This window comes from Mycetomoellerius zeteki, unplaced genomic scaffold (genome assembly GCF_001594055.1).
Source record: "Mycetomoellerius zeteki isolate Tzet28-1 unplaced genomic scaffold, Tzet1.0 scaffold72, whole genome shotgun sequence".
In the NCBI taxonomy this organism is placed as follows: Eukaryota; Metazoa; Arthropoda; class Insecta; order Hymenoptera; family Formicidae; genus Mycetomoellerius; species Mycetomoellerius zeteki.
The window spans coordinates 1052153-1067902 of record NW_017257742.1 but is presented as its reverse complement, the minus strand read 5'-3'; the positions used below and the strand labels follow the sequence as shown (position 1 = coordinate 1067902).

The window sequence follows — 15750 nt, the reverse complement described above, 5'->3', positions numbered from 1 at the left end:
AATACTTTTAGATCTAGAAGAATGGTCCTATCTCAGCAGACAATCATAAAACGGTTGCAAAACTGTTGAGTTTGCTGAACGCAGCCATTCATCAGCATCATTTGTCTTCGTTCAACATTTGACAAATAACAAGGATGAAATGATTTTCAAGCGTTGTGAGCGTGAATCAGACCGCGGCCAGTGAATACCGCTCCAAGTTTCACATTTCATAGTCCTCGCTTACATGAAGTCTATAGACGGAGAGTGTAGATTTATGCTCGCATTCATAGTCAGACCTTGTACTTAAGGCTTCCTTAAATTTATCTTTAGATGTTCAGTAGCCAATGGCTGCGTTCAGCAGAGAAAGCAGCTTTGCAACTGTTGTAAAATTCTTCAATACGATTGGTTTATACATTTAGATCTGTCAGAAACCAAAAGCAAAAACCAATCGTATTGAAGAATTTTACAACAGTTGCAAAGCTGCTTTCTCTGCTGAACGCAGCCAATGAAATCATTCGTGGAGCATCTAAAGATAAATTTAAGGAAGCCTTAAATATAAGGCCCGACTATGAATATGGGTCTTAGACAAAGACACCGTCCAACTGCCAAATACACCTCATGGGACTCCAGCATTACGAACAATTTTTTGGAACCACTTAATGAATTCCCCTTTTTACCCCAAACACTATTTCTTACGAACAAGTTTTTGTAGCCACCTAAAGGGTTCCTCTCTTTTCTCCTAATCACTATTTATTACGAATAAGTTTTAGTATAATTAAGATATCATGAAGATTTCACATGTGATTTATTCTAGCTTGTACAGGTTTACATTTGCCTTTCAGAAAATATTGGGATTTCGAGTTTCCGTGTAAATACATAGGGCCAACCACATTGTACCAGAAAAAATATATCTATTTACTTTTATTCTTCTATGTAAAATAGGTCTCTAACTTGTGTTGCATTTTGTCCATACTCCTAAAATGGTGTTTCTGAGAAGCAACTTCATAATATGTTCTTTTATAAAATTATACATCAGTTACTTTTGCAATTTCGATAATGTTACTTTTAGTAACGTGATCGATGAAGCGTAATGGAATCGTAGGTTTGCGTGCGCATCTTACGTTTACCATTAATTGTGGCAGTTAGACTTTATTATCGTATTCAATCCCAGAATCGCAATTAACTCAAAATTGTCATCTATTTTGAGATAATTGATTTGTGTTTATCGACTGTGTTGAAAAGATATTAGCATTTAAAAAATTCTACACTTTTTTCAAAATTTTTAAAGATAACCAAAAGTCAATCGCGTTGAACGTTAAAAAAACATAATATCAAAACTTATTGTGCGCATTTGTAAATAGTGCATGGTTGCCGTGTATGTTCCTCGCCGTTGTTTCGCATATTTTAATCCGATAAACTCTCGCGATAGAAGAAATTAAAAATATGTGGAGATGTATAAAAGTCTATCTTGATAATCCGATATAAAATAGACAATATCACGTGAAAATATGATAACAACGAATCGGAATACTCTTTAACGACTATGTACAAATGTATCTGCTTCATTTCTAAGCTAATATAATAAGCATTATATTATTTTACATTCTTAGCATCAATAGACCATGTGTATTTGATCTATGGTTGTAGCACCTCTCTAGAATATGATGTCTGTCTATAAAATACTGCTACATATCTTCGTTTTATTGCCACGAAACGTGTCTTTTACAGTGATTCTTGTAAACGTGACGTTCATGTTACTGAGATTAATATGAAGACCATGATGAAGGTGCTCTTGAAACGTTATTTTAACATGTTTACAATTATCTCTGTTTCTTTCAAGAACTAATCCCATAAGAAGAAAGAACATTTTTGAAAATATTTCTGTTGGCAGTGTTCTAGAAAAATCTGCTAAAGAAGCCCTTCTTTTTGGTGGATTTCAAAAAGATCTGGTCAATGTCCTTAAAGACTTTTTCGGCAGACTGGGCGGCATTAATGTAGTAATGGATCCCTTGTAGAGCGTAGTAGTCGACGAGAGGCGCAGTTTGCGTGTGATATGTAGTCAATCGTTTTTTCAGAGCTTCCTCGTTGTCATCAGATCGTTTGGTCAAAGGTTCCCCGGTGACCTATCAAGATCTAAAGATTATACTTCAACGTCCTGAACTTTAATTGAACTGCACAATGTATTCAATTATATAATCATCTCATTTTTGCATATGTATTTGTCATCGAAAACATGCTGTTACACGTTATCTCCGGTAGAGATATATTTATCAAAATCCGTATATAAGGGTCAGTATATCGCTAAGCTTATCTTTTATTAGCACTTTGCGAGTGCATTGATTTGTACCGACTAAAAAATACTTTTCCAAGTTATCGCATAAAAAGTCGATCATTTTTTTACTAAAAATTAATCAATGTGCACTTTGCTTTCTATCTCTTGCTTTTTATCTCTTGCCTTTTTACTCTTCGCAATTATTTAATTGAAAATCGTGTTTCTTGTTTTTTCTGAGGCTCGTTAGTTTTTATTTTAGGCGATAGAAAACGAAGAAACAAGACAAGAGGCAAAAAGTGGCAGGTTTCTCTAGAAAGAAAGTATGAGGATAAAAAGCAAGAAACAGGGGCAAAAAACACTAGATTAGCTTTCAAGCTTTTTGTTACTTACGTCGTCCTTCATGGGAACTTTGGGAGGAGCAAACTCCTCGTGATAAGATCTTCCGCTGGCCGGATGTATCAGTCTGCCTGTGATTCTTCTGATCAATAACTTGTCCTCAATACCGAACTCAATCACGGCGTCAAGTTTTGTTTTTCTCTTGTTGAGCATTTCGTCGAGCTGTACAACAAGAAGTTAATTAGACACAGTTAATTAGACAATTCAGCTTCTTTTTATAGAGTATTCTAAGTCTTTCTGGTTTACCTTCTCCGCTTGAGGTACACTCCTCGGAAAGCCATCCAGTAAAAAACCACGTTTGCATTCAGGCTTCTCTAAATTGTTCTCGATCATGCTGACCACCAAGTCATCGCTGACCAGTTTGCCTTCGTCCATTACTTTCTTAATTTGCGTTCCAAGGGTAGAACCAGAGTTGACCTCGGCCCTCAGCATATCGCCCGTGGACAGATGACATACGCAATATCTGTCTTTGAATAGTGGGGCCTGAAACAATCATTTAACATCACCATTTTGCAATTTTGCAATTAAGCATTATATATCCAGGTGAATATATATATATATATATATAACATAGTTTAGAAAAGCTGAGAGAAAAAGAAAAAGAAAAAGTGATTAGGAAAATGAGGATAGAAGTTATAGGAATTGAGGAGACAAGTGCGGACTGATAGCGTCTAGGTAATGAAACAGGGTACGAAGGGTTGCAAATGAGAGAACAGGAAGCACTAAGTTATGTTATGTAATACATGCATGGATATATGATCTGTGATATGCGATATAAGACTTAGAATAAGATAGAATAAATCATCCCGGCTCCTTAGATTGTAAATTAGTAGATAGTCTGTAGGTATTTATTTCCATATCTATCTGCATATTATTTGTGGATGATATTTTTAGTATAGTATAGCATAGATTTAGTAAATATAAATAGCAGTAGGTCTATTGAATGTGTGTGGCTGAATGTATGTGGCTAAGAAACATAGTGTAAACCAAGTCGCTTCTTGGCATTTGAAGTAATAAAGCTACTACTATATATAAAACAGAATCATAGTGATATCATAAGATACGGTATGACTTATAAATTCATTTATAAGTAACAAATAAGTGACATAATGATGTCATTATGATATATTATTATGACTTCTGTGTTCTACCTAGGTAATGAACTTTAGAATATCTTTCTTTAATTTTGATTAAAGATCAAAAAGTTATTTATAATTAATAAATATATATTCAACAAGATATTTCAACAACATATTTCTAAGCTTATTTCTGACTATACAATATAAATGAGAACAAGAAATTTATGCCAATATTTTTGACATTGACAAATATCTTTGACACTAACAGATGTTATGACTTATGACATTGACAAATAACTGACAGAGTAGATTGATACCAATAAACAGCATGATTATTCTATCTAATTTTATTCACTCAGTTAGATCACATGTGAGATTCATTATCACATCAAAGAGCGACAAGTAGTTCGTCTGGAAAAAACAAATGAAGCGTGAATTTTTATAGACGCAAAAGGAAAATACCTGAGTGCCCTTGCCGCTACCGGGTGGTCCCAACAGAACGGCGTTAATCCCACTCGACGGGGTCTCGAGTCTTTCCTTTGGCGCTACGTTTACTTGCGGTGACATATTTTGCGATATTATCTTATTAATGGGATGAAAATTCACGTGGTTATGTCACAATTATCTCCGCGGTAACGCTACCACGTTCGTCAAGGAAGCCGCAATAAATGACACTGAAGTAAACTTAACTGAGTTACCCGTCACCACGAGTGATTATCGCGCGCAACGGATCGCTGGAACATCCTTTTGAAACACGCAAGATGCGTGCGTAAGCAAATCAGCGGTCGGTGAATTTGGCCTTTGCCCGATGCGCGGCACGCCACATCTGTCGACAATCGCAAGAAACGGTCTCATCCGCTCGTCGATTTAAACTACTGCAGGAAATATCGCACCGATAAAATATAAAAAACATAAAACGAATATTTATTTACATATTTATAACATTTTGTCAATATACTTAATTGCAATCATGATTGATAGTCAAATATCAAGATTAATTTCGGTATTACGATCGTTATCTGATAGTAATAATAATTATATAATTATTATTCTATTATGCCTTTAGAATGGTATAATCGACAGAATTTGTATTCATTGAAATGTAATGAATAGTGAACTATATTGAATATTGAAATATTTACTTCCAGCGAACACCAATTAACAATAATAAATAATTAATAACTGTTTAAATTATAATTTCTTACTCAACAATTAATATATAACTGTTATCTGTTATATCGATTATATAATTGTCATATGTTATATTTATACAGTTACATTGTTTAGTGACAAATTATGACTAACAGTTATATTATTAGTTATATTATGTTAATCGGTCTTTACTGGACTAATATATTTGACATTACTTTCCAACTATTGTAAATTGTAATAATTAGTATAATTACACACATGTCTATTATTAACATAAATTAACAAAATGATGTCTAACGAAAATATAAATTATTAAATTACATAATAATAATTATATAATGTTATTAATTATATATGTAAATTACATATATAATAGTGGATATATTATATGTTATATGTAACTGTAATATTAAAATTAATTTGATTGGTAAAAAAAAAGAGAAAATTATTAATATGACAAGATGCCTTAATAGCATTTTAATAGGTATCTTCTAACTAAAGATATCGCAGAATTGCTCACGAAGAAAAAATTCCAAATATGGCAAACAAGGTCTAAATTAAATACAAAAATTATAAAAACGTAAGATATATTGATAATCATTGATAATAATAATTTAAGCGGGCGTTTCTTCAGCTAACTGCTAAAGATAGCAAAAAGCGGCGGGGTTTGCCAAGAATAAGAAAGCTGAAGTTTTACTACTAATTCCGTTTCAAATTCTTGCGTTTAATGTTCCCGTTTAGTATTGCAGATACTTATACAAGTTTTGACAAATGATTGTACGCAAGGATGCTCTCGGACACAAGTTGAAAAACAAAACTCCTGTGACACGCATGAATGCATGAATGAAACGGTCAAATATATGCATAAAAATCGCGGTGTTCGGTTCCCTTCTTCGAAGACGATAGAGACGAAGACGGGTGCCAATTAAAAGTGTGTGATCGTTTCTCGCTACTTGGTAATCGCATTTCCGTTCGTACACGAAGGATTTATCCAACCAACCGAACGAATTCATTTGCGTTTTTATGTAACGCAGAATTCGATATAAATAGACATTCCGTCGATCAGTTTAAGCTCGAGCGATCCTTTTGCATCCTGTATAAAAATATCGCTTCTGAGAGCTTCCGAAAAATCCCTCTCCCGCGAGGAATTAAGACTACACCTACGATTACAATCGCAGATTGCACATAAAAAAATTATGAAAAGCTCAAAGAAAGGATCGCATTTCCCGAAGAAGTAATCGAAAGTAGAGAAAGCGTACGCAACGGTCGTTAATTACAGTCGGCGAGAAATGATCGCGTAAACGCGAATGTAATGCAAATAGGAGAGATTTCGGCAGCCTCTTTGTTACATGTTATATGCAAAAATAGACTTTACTATCACCCTCTTACGCCGACGAGGAACGACGAGAGGAACCGTCCGTTAAGGAAATCGCGGTCGAAACGTCGAACTCCTCGTGTTTCTTCTTCTTCTTCTTCTTCTTCTTCTTCTTTCCTCCCCCAAAAGATTGCACCTACGTTTACGCGATCTTTGTCAGGGTTGTCACAAATTCTTTATCCTAAAATTCCATAACTTTTCCCTGATTTCCAGATAAAATTTCATGATTTTCTCTGATGTTTTCAATGATTTGGAAATCGTCAAATATTTTGTTGAGAGAACAATTTAACATAGCAATGTAAATTATTGTTAATATTGCTGACACTGCTTGCATTTTTTAATTGTTAAATTAGTAGTAGTATTCCAAAACTGCATGATGTAGGTACGCATATTAAACTTCTTTAAAGCCAAGAATTTTTAATTTCCAGAAAATTTTATTTTGCAAAGTTTCCTGACTTTTTCCTAATTTCCCTGATTGCGAGTTTTGTGACAACTCTGTTTATTAATATCGTGATTCCGACTACAGCGAGAGATTCACTCGCAGAAACCTGCTTCTATTTGCCTTGGTGGTCGCCGAGGGAAGTATCGCTTCTTCGGTTCATGCTTTATTATGAATTATCGTTATGTAAACGAACGCACTGTCATGCATCCTCCAACAGCGGGTATATAATTATTGTCTATGTATATATGTATGTGTATGCGTGTATACATATACATGTGTATATATTTATAGATTCTACAAAAAACGCGTCTTGCATGTTTAGATATCACCTTGGCTTGGTCGCTTTTTAACGCGATTTACATAGATGAGGAATCGCTTGCAAGATCCACGAACGACTTCCGACGAAGATGACAATTTGCGGAAACGTTCGCGGACAATAAAAACAATGAGCGGCATTTTATTATTTTTTTCCGAGTTAAACTGTTATCAGTATCTTCTCTTTATACAGAATCATAAAAAAAAAACGAAATCGACCGCATATTCGTTATCTTCGATATCGCAACGCAAAGTGGACGTATCGAGGAAACGTATCGTGTTAAACTAACATTGCTCGTTTGATTGAAATTTTACGGTCAATATATAAGGACGGCGTACAAATGGATGAATACACGTAGATTACAACTCTAGGTACGACTGAGGAGACGTGAAAAGTAACAGACGTGACGAAGAAGAAATACCGTGCTTGTACGATTGGAGGTGCAAATTGTGTAAAACGCAAATTGTCCGACAAGAAACGAACTCACATATACTCGATCTAAGATTTATTCCTGGTGAAAAAATTTCACTGAAATTATTCCACGTTTTAGAACATTTCAGCGAAATTGCTGAAAATTTGCTGAAATTTCTCTGAAATTTTACTAAAAATGAATTTTTCAGCTAAAAATCGCTGAAAGTAAACTGAAATTTTTCTGAAATGCTGAAATTTTGTCGAAAAGTGTTCCAAAACATGGAATAATCTCAGCGAAATTTTTCCACTAGGGACGCAATCGTAAAATTTACGTAAGTTATACAATAGCTTTCAACGTATCGCATTTACATCAATTGTGTAAATCAGTCTGAAGCAACCTGAGCCAGTATAAACCATCATAACTCTCTTGTCGCAATATAAATAATTTTCTACTCTCAATAAATATAGCTAATAAATATCTAATAAATATCAATAACTCTGTACAAATAAAAATACTCGGATTATAAATACTAAAGCAGAGACTCATGTAGGCTATATAAGAATAAAAGTTGCGATCATGTCCTTTTGCGTATCATAGGAGCGGACACAATTAACGCACCCGACATCGGAGAGGAAATCATAGCGATCGGAATGATCCCCCTTAAATTATGTTATCCGTATTCGTACAAACGTTTCAGTACAAATGATACTATTATACATTGTCATATATCATAATGGAGACTTATGAAATTGGTGGGTTACGAAATCCGCTAAAAGATTGCTTATTGTATAATCCTAAAGTATATATTATGCATTAAGATTTTTATCGGTATCAGATATTGCGTGTTACTTGGTGTTAACCGTTTAGCCTCCTAGAAAATTTGTGTACACGTTGTATATGATTCTTTGAACCCTCTCTGTCCCACCACCTACCACCGCATTACTCCCCCGAAACGAATGGTTCACATATAGTGATAGTAACATCTCAAGCTTATATTTGGTCGCAATGACTCGTCAACAATATATCTAACGTCCTAAGAGAATGGCGTAATATTATTTAAACATCTCCTTCTCTGCAGATGTTTACAATGATTAGTTTGTAGAAGCATCGGTTTAACGGTTTCTTTTATCACACGTTTTTTCCCCTTTTTCAAAGGCTCGAGGATTCATCTTAGCGAATATTTTATATTTCAACCCTCGGAAGCAGATTTTCTAGATTTTAATCCTCGGAAAACGAAACATTTAGGATACTCTCAAAGCCCGTAAAACTGCGCTAAATTGTACTATTCGGTTGTTAACGATGCATCTAGGGTTCTATCTAAGAACTCTAAGCCAACATATGATGATACTTAACAGACGCGATCGACGGCAACGCATCTGACGATCGTTATTTAATTACTCGCGACGCCGTAAAATACACCGAGCAAGGATAAGATTGTTTATCGGGTTCGTCCAATCGGCAAAGGAAGTTACGCGTGTCATCGAGAAAACGCTGTGGACGAAAATGTCACGCGTCTTTCTCCCTTTCTTTTTCTTATAACAATATTAAACTTTGGAATAATCGCATACAGCCGACATTTGATTACTCGTGTCGCAAGTAGAACTACCATTTACAGAATATGCTTACATACTTCTTCATGCAGATTCTTCTTAAAATTATAAGTAACCGAACGCGAGGACGCGTGCGATTTAACGTCAGAATCGTGTCTCTTCCTTTCTTCTGAGTACGACATGTGCATCGTTATTATTAGAAATTGTAGTGATTGATACGAGATCGTCTCGTAATCCATTGTGCGTGTGCACGTACATATCCCGGCTTAATTCAACGCTACATTTTGTACAATTCAGTAAACGTCGTGCTCGAAAACGAGTTCATCCAATTTGACGCAACTGCAACAACTTGTTCAATCAATCGTTCGCAGTGCGATCGTCATGAAATGCGAAATATCTCGTTCTATTTTATCCTTCTCTCATTATGCATTATAAAATCCCTCCATGAACGTAAAAACCTGTTCAACTTAACGTTTCTCGCAAACGCAAAAGCGTCACTCAACAAGCCTTGTATATGCTGGATTGCATAAGAAAGGTACACAAAACGCAACTCAGCATCTCGTTTAAATGTAAAAGATTTCCAAAAATCGTTCGCTATTTAGGAAAATCCTTGAGATATCGAACGATGGATATCTCTCTAACGCGACCGCGAAGGTCTCCAGAGACGAGCAAAGATCTAACACACTAGCGGATTCTCTAGTGTGTTAGTCGCCTGTTTCATATAGTCTCTTGACTGTTCACCGATTGTGAACTGCGTGATGTTTTCCGACTGATCGGTTCCAAGTATGCTGCCGGTGCCCAGCCTTCCACGCTGCTGCCGATCAGTTTGACGAACCACCAGCCGGCACAACCAACTTTGAGAAGCTCCAAGGTATCACCCTCGCGCATCGTGACTTCAGACTGCCCCACCGCGCAATAATCAGCCAATGCCACGTACCTTCCACCCTACAACCATGAGACAATACATTTATTTGTCAAAACAAAAGACTACTTTCGAGTTTAATTCTCGTCTCGGCGTTTAAATTCTTCAATGAAGTAAACACTTACGGGTGCCGGTCCCGGACTGTCGCCAAATGCGTCCTCGTCATCCGTATTGCTATTTTCCGAACTCCACGCCGCATCCTCCTCCGTGGACTGCGACACGTCAGTCATGTGAGAGATAACGCTATTGCTGTCAACGGATAGCGTTCGCAAGGATCCCGATATACTGCCTTGAGCTTCCCACGAGATAGTTTGTCGCAAGGGCCTTTAGAAGAAGAAAAAGTGATGAAATATTCCAAGAATTGGAATATATGCACATTATTAATTTTTAGCAAGAATTACATACTTATGATTGGATTTTCCAAGAGCTGAATTCTGTTTGCCTTTAAGTTCAGCTAGTTGAGACATCAGAACCCCTTTAATATGGCGCACCCAGGATTGCTTTACATCGATGCTCGGCGCTTGTATCGTGTGCACCTCAGCTCTACCTTGTAACCATATCTCGAATCGTTTGGCGTCGCCTTTCACTGACTCCGTTAAACCAACCTGGGACATCTGCAATAAACAGAATTATGTGGAAATTGCTTAAATATGATTAAACAGAAAGATAAGTAATTCTAAGATTGCAAAATACCTTCAAATATCTTTTAAAATGATACGTGGCTTTGTCGTGAGCTTGAGGTTTGCTGTGCTTACAAAATATCAGAGCCTTTTCGTATAAGAAAATATGTCGCTGAGATGGTTTTAGTCGCAACAGTCGCTCCCGTTTACTACTGCTCCAGACACTAAATGAGCCTTGTAACAATAATTCACCTTGTGCACTCAAATCGCCCTATAAATACAGAGATACAATAAGAGATAATATACAAATTGTGATAGAAATAAAATCAACCAAGATGCTTACTCCAAACCCTGTTATCGCAGTTTGATGCATGCTGTCATTAACGCATTTTAACACAACTAGCATGCAATCCAGCGCTTCCTGTAACTCGGTGCAGTACGAAGGTTCGTCGCTATACTTTAATAAATCTTTCAACAACAACTGGTACTTAGTAATTCGCTGAACAGGCTTGAGAAGGTAAGCAGCGAGCGGCAGCTTGTGACCAAGCTTCTGCTGGCAAGCTGCAAGAAACTGTGGCTCGCTTTGTATTTGTTCGCGCAATCTTTCAGATCGCGTAATGTTTTGACAATAATAACTGTACAATCTAAAGAACATCTCGCGCTAAAAATATATGTGAAATTAATATTTAAACAGATGTGGCATGTATATATAAGTGCCGTGCAACTCACCCTTTGAACAAAGCACAAAGCGACAAGCTCAGTATTCGAAATGCAGTTTTCCAAATCCCTTAGAAAGGTCTCCCCATGAAAAATACAAATATCCTCTAAATTTCCAAACAACACGTCCGCTTTTCCAACTAGTGCAGCGGGTATCAAATGAGCCATCGCCTCGTTTGTCATTTCCATCTTGTAACCTTTAATAATCGACCCAAGTTCTGCGACATAGATTCGCTCAGTTTCTACGAGTTCAGTCAAGACGTGGCCGCGCTTTAAGCGTAAAGCTTCGACGTCTCGAGGTTCGCTTTCCGGCGACGAAGACTCTCCCTCTATAGGACTCATCTCCATCTTAAATAAATAGAAAATTTATGTACGCACAAAAAATTTATGAAATGAAATAATATACGGTAGAACTTCGTTTATCCAAACATGTTGAAAAACAAGACAGTTGTAATAACCAAATGGTTCCGATAATAGAGGCTCATTAGTTCTCCCCTCTACCAGCACTTATTAGTTCCGATAATAAGAGCTAATTTCAGAAAACTGAAGTCGAACACGTCAAATTCTTGTTATCTGAACTACAACGTTATAGTTGCAAAAAATTATGTATAATAGAACTTTATTTGCGTTCCATTTATATGAATAAGTTCGTGATGAGTTCGTGCTCAGTTCCAAATATACAACGTCGCAGTTAGGATAATAAAACTTCAGCTACGAGTTAGTATATTTAGAACTAATCACAATTAACTTATTCGTATAAATGAAATTCTACTGTATATAATTTTTCAAGTATCATTTATAAGTAAGAAGGAAAATTTACCTTTGGCATGGTATTAGCTTTTTTGAGGATTCTGCCAGATTTTACAGTTTGAGGCAGTGATTGTAAGGGTTTGACTGGTTCTGGAGTAACGGTTTGTACTGGTCTGGCTGGTTTAATCAACTGTTGTTTTAGTGCCATTATTCTCTTATCGCACATCAAAGATACGTCTTCTATCCTTTGCAGAACCTATAAAACAGATATCGTATCAAGATGTGTATCTTACAATAAGAATCTCGCAGAAATACGTACTTGTGTGATGAGCGCTTTAGTTTCTGGCATCACAGAATCCTGGAAGATACATCGGGGATGATGAAATTCCTCCGCGGCTTCGATCAATTGTTGCAGCTCTTGGAGCGCTTGATCCGGTAGCGTGGTGCTATTCTGCGACGCTAGCAATTCTATCCCTCGCGTACACCAAGTGTTAGCCTAATTAGTTAACAAAGAATTAACTCTTCCATCGGAAGGAAACCTGAAAGGTAGATCTGAAACGCGAGCTGGACGTACCTTATCTATACGCTCCATAAGTTCCCTGCACTTGGTCAGCATAAGGAGTCGTCTCTCCAGTCTCTGACTGAGAATGGTGCAGACTCTCTGCAATTCCACGCATTTGGGTTCCACAACGTCCGCCGGGCACTGATGCCTGCCGGATAATAACTGTTGACCAGCGGATATCACCTCCTCTGCGTGATCTATGTCTCCCTATAAACACATGTAATTACATTTATGCACGATAACGCGATTAGAGGTCGATATATAAATGAAAGTGCTACGAACAACCATGGCATGTTTCTTAGTCTCATTAAATCGTCTAAAAAGAAAAGTTCTCGTAAAAGAAATAAAAATACACTATCATATATGCGTGCAATGCAGAGATCGAGAAATCATAATGATAGTCACATTCTCAAAAGTTCATCGTGCCAGTGATCGGACATGAATCAAATCTCCACCGGTTTTCCGATGACACTTATGCGTGCATTTCAACTAAAAGAAGTAAGAAAACGAAATAAGATATTAGCTTAAACGGTAAATAACGAGTAATCAAAATTTAATTCATGTAGCGCCTACGAAATACTTGTCGAAACGTAACGTTTTTTCTATTTCAGTCCAAGACATGATAAGTATAAGATTGAGACATATGTAATACGTAGATGCTAAGAATATATCAAAATCTCTGTGTCTCAAAATGTATTACAGAAGTCTATTACAGAATACATGTATGTTGTTAAGTGGATTGCTTACCAAGACCCAAATCCACATGGTATGCAACAAATAGGACTATCGACAAAATGAGGAAAGCGGTGCAAAGTAACATTTGTGCATGATGTGCGTTATATATGTTACTGCTGGTAATCATATTCAAACCAGAATTACGTGTTACATATAAACATGATGACAGATATTTAAATTTCTAACATAATCATGATTTGCAAGTATAAATATTGTATTTCTATCTCGTTACGGAATTTATATCGCAAGAAGAGAAATAGTTTCATAATGAATAAAAAAAGTACTGGTTTAAATAATACATTTTGGTGCTTTGAGTGCAATGTGTACATTCTGTTCTAAAGTTCAAAATTAGCAATGTTGTTAAATTGCTTTCACTAACAATAAGTTATCGTATAATCATATTACTTTCATATAGTGGGTCTTTAGCTTTATAATTCTTTAGCTTTATCTTTCATCAAAACTCTTTTATGCTATTTGAAAATCCAATTTCTTCCGAGATTTTTGTTAAGTATTTTATCAGTAAAATGATCAAATATGTTAATTCGATATATTGTAGTATCTCGAAAAATTAAAAAAATATCACTTACTCTGCATATTCGCTGAAATGCCGATGTGTCGTGCAATAATTGCTCCACTCTTGCTTGCGTCTCGCCGACTTCCGTCATTTCTTCCGCCGTCTTTAAATGCTGATCTAATGTCGCTTGCAATTCTCGAAAATCTTGCTCGAATTGCCGCAGAGCCAGACAGTGTCTCAAACGTGAGCTATGATGTGACCAAAACAAGTCGAAAGTTCGTTCAGTTTCCTCCAACTGAACAAGTAATCTGAAATTAAATTAAAATGTGCAAAAATTAAAATATATTCAACATTTAATGTTATAATTAAATAGTCAAAGAATTTATAAATGTTTTCTTTTCTTTTTAGATTTTCTTATTTTCTTATTAAGACGCATCCCCACTGAAGGCAATCGCGTCGATCGATAAACTCATGGTGGAAGTATAATTCCATCAACAAACTGGTTTCTTCTTCTTTTCTTTTTATAAAAGGAGAAGTTGGCATGATTAACTTCACTGAAGACGAAACTTTTAGATTAGATTTCTTATTAATTAAATCGAATAAAAAAGCAATTGATTTGTAAATTATTATTTCGTCAAATTTATTATTAATTATTGATTTCTTTTTCGATTTCTTTACCTCTCTACTGCAGCAACATTTCCTAATCTGTCGGCCGTTCCTTTTCCTGTCAGCTGCCGTACACTATCCAAAAGGGCTTCTCCGTGCCTGGCAGCGCTGAGTATTTCTTCTTTTAACTCGTTATACTCAGCTTGTTGCTGCGACAATAGCGTTGTCGTAGCTAGAGTATTGTTAGGAAATTCCACTTCGGCCAAACGTCGCGTGAAAGAGTCCAACGCGAGGGACACGTCCTGCGTCATCGATGAAAACTTTTCCAAACTCTGCACAAAGAGAATAATACGAGAATTTATTAATACAAAATGCACAAGTTAATTCCACCCAATATCATTAAATTTGTTTCACATATTTACAATTCTGTTCTGTATCCAAGTATGATGACAATATGGTAAATCGCCGCCGAGTTGCTCGGTAAGCTGTTCCTTCTCTATGAACTCGTGTAGCTCGGCGACGTTAGCTAAGAAAATAACCCTGAACTTGAAATCCTCCCGAAATAATTTATTTGACACTTCCGAAATGGCCTTTTGTAAAAATCCAACGGGTCGCAATACATACGCGACGTGTACTAAGCCAGGAAAAAATGCCTGGGAAGAAAAGCATACAAGACTTATGATAAGAACAATTATTCTCAATTTCTGGTCTAAATTTCTGGACAGATAAGCCTGTATGAATTATTGTACGACACGTTGAATGCACTTACAGAAATTTTTAGAAGTACTGTTTTCACTGAATTCCACTTGTCGTTTCTCCGATCAATTATTAAATGAAATCCAAGATCAGCTTCTTGCAGCCTAAGTGATAAAGTTTAAAATACGAATGTAATTTAATTTGATTTAAGTAATTAAATGATTTAACATAAAAAGAGAAATAAAATCGTGCATAAATTAATCGGATTGAACTAATCAGCTGTATTCTTACGTTGGCACAGAAGTAAGATACAGCATAAGACGCTGATAGTCTAAATCAGTCAAGTTATGAAAATTGCCATTATCTGAAAATGTGATTATAGGACATCCCTCTCGCGTTTTTCCTCCTAAAAAGAAATAAGGAAGGAGCTATTTAAAAACGCACTTATCTTAATGGAAGTAAAATCTCGGAGCAGCTTATAGCATTATAGATATTTACCAGCAATAATAGCGTATTGTGCTTGGAGAAGGTCTGCGACGTCTCGAACTGCCAAGTCTCCGTTTTCTATCTCGCCTGTCATACTCTCTACATCTTCTGGAACCAAATATGTTGCCCTTCTCATTATGACCATCACCAATATTTTTAAGAATATATT

The 15750-nt window shown here is 36.1% G+C and overlaps 2 protein-coding genes across 7 annotated transcripts in view; both read right to left on the bottom strand.

Moving 5' to 3' along the window:
• Positions 1 to 758: 758 nt before the first annotated feature.
• Ak2 (Adenylate kinase 2) lies at positions 759 to 4532 on the bottom strand. Its single transcript, XM_018458292.1, has 4 exons — positions 4189 to 4532; positions 2894 to 3130; positions 2642 to 2809; positions 759 to 2102 (listed from the first exon to the last, which is right to left on the bottom strand). Exons 1-4 carry the CDS (start codon positions 4291 to 4293, stop codon positions 1875 to 1877), a joined length of 738 nt encoding a protein of 245 aa, XP_018313794.1. The 5' UTR covers positions 4294 to 4532; the 3' UTR covers positions 759 to 1874.
• A 3209-nt stretch (positions 4533 to 7741) lies between these two features.
• The window catches only part of LOC108729283 (guanine nucleotide exchange factor DBS), a 28564-nt gene continuing 20555 nt past the window's right edge, over positions 7742 to 15750 (bottom strand). For 4 of the 6 annotated variants that reach the window (XM_018458326.1, XM_018458327.1, XM_018458329.1 and 1 more), the window contains exons 3-17: positions 15594 to 15689; positions 15387 to 15501; positions 15169 to 15259; positions 14822 to 15052; positions 14472 to 14731; positions 13867 to 14101; positions 12557 to 12751; positions 12302 to 12478; positions 12053 to 12238; positions 11245 to 11580; positions 10859 to 11176; positions 10589 to 10786; positions 10301 to 10509; positions 10021 to 10219; positions 9691 to 9918 (exon numbers count right to left, since the gene is read on the bottom strand). In XM_018458326.1, coding sequence (XP_018313828.1) covers positions 9691 to 9918; positions 10021 to 10219; positions 10301 to 10509; positions 10589 to 10786; positions 10859 to 11176; positions 11245 to 11580; positions 12053 to 12238; positions 12302 to 12478; positions 12557 to 12751; positions 13867 to 14101; positions 14472 to 14731; positions 14822 to 15052; positions 15169 to 15259; positions 15387 to 15501; positions 15594 to 15689 — 3074 coding nt within the window. Of the gene's footprint in view, positions 9919 to 10020; positions 10220 to 10300; positions 10510 to 10588; positions 10787 to 10858; positions 11177 to 11244; positions 11581 to 12052; positions 12239 to 12301; positions 12479 to 12556; positions 12752 to 13866; positions 14102 to 14471; positions 14732 to 14821; positions 15053 to 15168; positions 15260 to 15386; positions 15502 to 15593; positions 15690 to 15750 lie in introns of all 6 variants that reach the window. The other 2 variants (XM_018458325.1, XM_018458330.1) reach the window with 2 other exon arrangements.